Source organism: Branchiostoma floridae, chromosome 3, assembly GCF_000003815.2.
Source record: "Branchiostoma floridae strain S238N-H82 chromosome 3, Bfl_VNyyK, whole genome shotgun sequence".
Classification (NCBI taxonomy): domain Eukaryota; kingdom Metazoa; phylum Chordata; class Leptocardii; order Amphioxiformes; family Branchiostomatidae; genus Branchiostoma; species Branchiostoma floridae.
The window spans coordinates 13,139,655-13,146,288 of NC_049981.1; the positions used below are offsets into that span (position 1 = coordinate 13,139,655).

General features: G+C 38.4%; 1 protein-coding gene across 4 annotated transcripts in view; it reads left to right on the top strand.

Annotated features, from left to right (window-relative positions):
- LOC118412297 (vacuolar protein sorting-associated protein 4B-like) overlaps window positions 1–6,634 on the top strand; it is a 40,861-nt gene that overhangs the window by 9,494 nt on the left and 24,733 nt on the right. For 2 of the 4 annotated variants that reach the window (XM_035815084.1, XM_035815082.1), the window contains exon 3: window positions 4,693–4,822. The exons of 1 other annotated variant lie outside the window; for it this stretch is intronic. In XM_035815084.1, coding sequence (XP_035670977.1) covers window positions 4,778–4,822 — 45 coding nt within the window. In that variant the 5' untranslated portion in view covers window positions 4,693–4,777. Of the gene's footprint in view, window positions 1–4,558; window positions 4,591–4,692; window positions 4,823–6,634 lie in introns of those variants that run through there. One more of the 4 variants, XM_035815083.1, reaches the window with a different exon arrangement.

Genomic DNA, 6,634 nt, shown 5'->3' on the forward strand with positions numbered 1-6,634 from the left:
TCAATTCTCCATAAATCATCATGCACAAATTGTTACAACATTTTCTATCTCAATATTAAAGATGCTGATTTTTTTTGACGTTATGAATGGTAAATTTCTATTTTATAGTGAAAGTTGTTTGTCTGACGCAAGCCTGTGTAGGTAGGGTTTGTCATGCAGATTTTATAATGTGGATTTCCTTTGAGACCATTTAAAGGCTAACGATATTTAGTTTTCTAACGTCAATCATATAATAGATTATATATTTGATCTGTTTTGACATGTGGCAATCAGTCCCAAGGCCATCTTGCCCAATATCCTCCTGAGAGAATTAAATCTACTAAACCCAAGGTTTAGCCAGGCTGGAGCTGGCGGCAGTGAGTGTCTGTGTCAACCAACCAAGGGAAAGCAACTGATTGATTGACAGCTCCAATGTGAGGGCAATCCCAGCATGCATCCTATGCATGTGATTAACCCAGATGCATACATTATCTCAACAGGGTGATATTGAAGAGGCAAAGGTTGTGTACAGGGCTTGAGGTTTTAATTGTTAATGGGAAGGTGGTTGCGCTAGGTGCAGAGTGTTGTCTGCCAGCTTGCCCCCAGGTTTTAGACTGGGTAATCTTGCTGCCTTTGCGCAAACAAAGAACCTCCAGTCATCTGTTCTCTGATGACATACAGCTCAGTGCTGTTTCTAGTTATGGCCACACCAAGTTATATTCTTGGTCCTTGGGCAGATTCAAGTTAGGTTTCAGCAAAAAGGCATGAAGAAAACATTGGACTAGGTGTAAACAAGCACCTGACCACATTGGCTCACTGAACACTAAGAAAATGAGTAAATAAAGACCAAGATTCTGTTTTCCAATTGCTTTTACAGTTTAGCAATCTTCTTCTAGGTTGAGAATAAAGAAGAAAATTAAGATAGGTTTTCTATCTTGTATACTTCAGGAGATCTACAAATTGTTTTCATCTCAGTTACAAACAAAGTTTATATCCAGCCTTTGATGTTCCGTGCAGTTCAAGATTGTACTCTTTTCATCTTAGACTATAATAAGGTTTATCAGGCCCAGGGAACTCTATCAATTATCTGTGTTTTCTGTCAAGAGATCTCTAAACTATATTTTCCTCCCAGTAACAAAGTTTACCTACAGTCTATGCTACCATTAATGACTATTTACATAAGAATTACCCTTATCTTCATGCTTAGACTAGAGCCATGCCACCAGATCCAGCCAAGTAACAAATGATACATCGCTATTCTTTATCATCATTAATGTCAAATCCTGAAATGCTTGACATAATTATAAATAATTCAGATTATGGCCCAACGCTAATTGTATTGTAGTCAGTTACATGGATGAAACTGCCTGATTTATTGATATGAATTGATATCCCATCATTCAATAAAGAGACATGGCTTTGTGTAGATGTGCGATTTCTTTTCTGATATGCACTTTATGAGAGTCAAGTCTATAAGTGTGCTAGTGATTTCACGGATCCAGAAAGTGAGGGTTTGAGGATGTTTTTATTGATCTTTTCAGATGGACACAAGCATGAGAAGCTTCAGCCCTTAGCCTCAGGTGTTCTGTATGTTAAAGAAACCCAACACTCATCAAGAAGTGTAAGGGTGGCCCAGTCTGCTTGGTTGTGAACCTAAGCAAAGCTGCTTTGCACTACTAGCTATTTGAAAAAGTATCATACTTCACAACAGCCGAGGATGACAGCTTCACCTTCATTACGTTGTACATATCTACTATAGGGCATATGAGGCATGTCTGGATGGAACATTTAATGTTGAATTGCTAGCTTTTAACTACATGTAGATGATCATTGAAATGCCACCAGCACATCAAACTGGGCAGAAACACCTGATGAGTCATGTGTAATTGACGACCTGACATTTCTTAAGTAACGACTTTACAATTGACCGTCACATCCAGTAGCGGTCACTCAAATGTATGGAATGGGCTGCCAATTCTACTTTCATTTTGGGAATTGTTAGAGAATAATGCTACTTTTGCATTGAAACTAGAAAGAAACAAACATGAAAAAGAACAATTCAAGAAAGGATATCATTTTATTTTATTTTGATCATTTGGCCGTTACCTGCCTGAACCATTAAGTAGCATATGTCAGAGTGCAATTGAAATGTGTAATAAGAAAATTAAGATATACTGCAACACTTTCTGTGGAACAGAGTACAAAGTTATTATCATCATTAGAACTTATAAGTAAATTTAATGCCCTTGGTTGCATGGAATATGTCCTTTCTAAAAGCAAATGTAGTATAACAAAAAGGGTTCTCTATTAGATTATTACTTAAAAAAACACAGTACGCAATGCAAAATTCAACATTCATACAAGGAAACGACACTTAAGTAAAGGAAATTAAATGTTGATATTCATTACTTGTGAGCTGGAGAAAAAGTACTATTGTGAATGCTCGCTATTGACTGGACTCCTTGTTGTAGACCCCTTGAAGCTTTCTTCTTTGGGTGAACTATTTATGGTGTTCTTATTGTATGCCAGGTTCTAATTTAGCTCAGAATAGGCAGCAATCAGAATCCTGTTGCTATCAGAAATGTGTGCGCAGTTGAAAATAAATCTTAAAACAGTGCCCAGCAGGGTCTACATTGGAGGCTTTCTATCAACGAAGCAGGCGATGTGCACCATTATAACAGAAACGGCAGTCATGTTATTGGCTTGTCCACGCCATTAGACATGAGAACGCGGAATTCAAACAATCCTCCGTGTTTACCTTGGGTTTGCGTCCAAGAACTGTGCTAAGGATATTTGGATACACTTCCAGTTGGTCCCAAAGCTAGGACATTTACTGTACAGGGATTATCAACTAGTATCCTTTACTAATCAGAGACTGTACTCTTGTTATGCATTTACAAAGTTATCATTTTTCTTGTTAAAAGGTATATATTTATTTTCTATGTAGACATACGGTTATGATTTTCGCTAGACAAGCCAGTGTCCGTTGAAGTTTCCTGTCCCTGGGCCAGTTTGTCTATGTAAACTGGCCAACAGAACTTGATCCTCCAGCATGGAAGTGTTGAGTGTTGGAAAGAAGCTCCCTTATCTCAGTTGCCAGGATACCTGGTCGGCTGGCTCTCTCAGGTGATAGGTTTCCTTGGTACCTTTGTAATGATTACCCCACCCAGGCTTTGCGGTACAGGTTAGGTTTAGTGTCCAGGACAATGTAGCCTATTCATACCCATCCACATGTTTTCACTGTCTACAACAGTCAAAGGGGTGTCTGTAAAACCAGGCACACAAAATGAGTAAGCTTTGCCATCAGCTAGAATGTATGAAACTGTAGTGGAAACACTGGCCAATATTCTTTCATAGACTATCTTATGAATATTCCATAAAACCATGCCATTGTGACAACGTTTTGGTGATGGTGAAATTTTATGCGGCCAGGAAGTAATAATATTTTGTATAGGGAATGGTATTATATTACCTCATCTTTTAAGAATGCATTTGTTTGCAATGAACACATTCAAAGTACATTATTATATGTATTTTGCATTGTTAATCTATTGCTTTTGATTTTTTGCTACAGTTGCATTGCAATAATGGCATAATGTGACTTCTTATGTATCATTTACGGCTATTTTTCAAAAGTATGAATGAAAAAGGAATGGAGACCACAGTCATGATGCAACAAGTAAGACAGAACAATGTCATTTGCATCTTGAATTTTTTTATTTGAAGTAGACTTTTACTATGAAACATTTCTTCAAAGTCATGGGAGTTAATGAAACATTTCATGTGTGCAAAGAAAAAAAAAACATTAGGAAAGAAGCGAATATGTTGTACCACAGTCTTTACTTTAGTAGGTACAAACTAAATGTAAAACATATTGTACCAGTACTGTACCTCCATGTGAATAGAATTGCACTCAAGTATATACATGTTGTTCTTTTGAGATTTTTGTATGCGAAATTCCTAACACAACGATAAAAACTTGAAAGTATGTCAACATGATTAATAGGCATTTAGATCAGATGCATCTTTGATTTGAAATCATCTAGTAAGAATATAGGTCCTTTCCATGAGGCACAACAACTCAAAATAGATATTAATTCATTCTTTATGTCAGACATGAAAACCATAAAAACATAACACATTAAACTTATTTTAAAAGTTATTCTGTGTACTGTTTTGTCAGAAGGGAGAAAAATGCACCTCTCATCCGATCCCAGGGTACTCAGTAATTGGTTAGATAAAGTGCCTTAAGACCCCTTTACCTGTACCTGATGTTACATGTGGGTATGCAGGCCTAATGGAAACACACAAGAGTGATATTGTACTTCTGAGTTCATCAATGGTAAATGTGCAGTGGTGCGAGCTAAAGTTATTAGGAGCAAGCACCGATAAGTTCCAGGTTCTTAGGGTCTAATTTAACAGCAAATGAAAACACCGTAAGTATTTCCCTTAGGTGATTTTTCAATTAAAACTCCACCCAGGAGTGTTAATGATCTTCTCTGCCTGATTAATTTGATGCAGTGACCATCAGGATGTCTAGATAGATCCCTTCAGGCTGGGCTGTGGGGATTGGGTACTCCGAGAACAGCCTCAAATGGACGTTACTCTCAGGTCTGCCACACTCAGATCCTCTTGTGTCTTTTGGGCATTACGGTCGGAAGGCCTGCACTTTCCGCGAACTGACTGTTATTGTCGCTGTCGTTTACTTCCCAGGCTCATTGAAGCTGCAAATGAGTGCCAAAAGACCGCCAATGTGGACATTGACCTACTTGTGGAGAATTGCGAGCGATGTTCCGCCATGATTACTCGAATCAGGAAGAAGGAGACGGATCCAATAAGAAACGTAAGTAACCAAAGTTTCTCCACTGTGAAACTCAGCAAACTTTACCAGTCAAACCTGTCTAAAGTGACCACCCAACGGACTGGGAAGGAAACAAGAGATGGTCTCAAACTGGTGGCCATACTGGACATGATTTTCATTGCTTGGGATCAATGGAAAAATAATCTAAGGCACTAAAAGACGTTTGGTGGTCTTAATACACAAGTCACTTGTACAGGTTTGACTGTATATCAATGACCAGATGGTCCCTATATTGATATGGTCACTGAGTATACATGTAAGTTTGACTTTATATCAATGGCCAGGCAGTCCTCACCTTATCTACACCAGTATCAGTGGTGAGATGTTTTCTATCTGCCAATTCAGTGGGCTTGGGCTGAGACTACTCTACCACTACCTTATTACCACCTGTACTGGTGCCTTAAAATTGGTCGGATACAGGTTCAAAATTTATTACAGCTTTCATGCTGTACATGAAGACTAGTTGATCAAGAGTTATGTTGCATATATGATATACTGTAGGACCTCTAACCAGTCCTCAACACAGCAGAAAAGTGGGGTTCTGGGGCACAGATGACAAAGTCCTGTTGGCAGTGTCCCTGGCTCCTGTGTGTATGTGTGGGGAGAAGATTACAGAGCACCCCTGCTGTTCTCATTTCAAAGAAACTGGTATCCTGCTGTGTTTCCAATGCATTTCCCTGTGTATAGCATTATCAACATGTCAACATACGACTGGTCTCTCATTTTCTCAAATTAGCTTAAAGTACAGGCACCTGTAGCATTAATTATTCATACATCTGAGCTCCTGTGATGCATAATGTATTAGGTATCTATGGTTACCTGTTGCCATGATGGGCAATTTATTGAGATAGGGACAATCAAAACTTTTTTGAGTTCATTTTGTTTTGTTATGTTTTATTCGCAGCAAGGTACACAGGATCTGCTTTTTTTCTCGAACACATGAAATATAAACTTGCTGCACAAAAGAGAATTGACAATACCAATAAAACAAGTTCTGGGAATCAATCAAAACATATAGCGGGTGCACAATAAAAACAACGATGCTTAAAATATTTACCAAGATGTACTCAGTGTGTAATGGTAGCTACAGGAATTTTGTATAACTTGTATCATGTCATACTAGTATCATACCTGCACAGTGATTATGTTTGATACAGGTGTTCTGGACTGGTCTTTTATTTTTATTATTATCTCCTTGAATCCAAGAGGCTTCCACAGAATGATTCAAAATGTTTTGCTTGCTCTACTTTACTTTAAAAAATTATATGTCAGATTCTGATGCTGGAGTTCTTGTTCAAGGCAGCAAGGACACCATATTTTGTCAAGTTATGGCACATTTACATTAAAATGTGTGTTTTCTCAGGTTGATATGATATTCTGCATTATGCTTGTTCCCCAGTACTCAGTGAAGCTGGTGCCCCAGGTGATGCAAAATACACCATATGCATGTAGTATGTACTGAGGTACCACAGACCCCCAAGCAAGACATGGTCTACAAAACCTTTGCTCATGACTGCAGAAATCTGTTTCTGAACTTTGTTATCACCCACGCAGCCATTTGGCGTAGTGACGCACAAGAAAAGATCTTTTCCCTGAAATCTGACCAAGGTTGGAACTGTTCAAGTTAACCCAATTAGCTTCACTCCAAGAAATTCCTTAATAGTGTGGATAGGTTAGATGGGGCTACTTGATAGGTTTAAGATCCCGCGAGGCAGCATCTTGGGCAGGAAGGTTGACCGGAACCTTTGAAAATAATTCTTATATACCCTTTGGACATACTCTTATCTGTAGGAT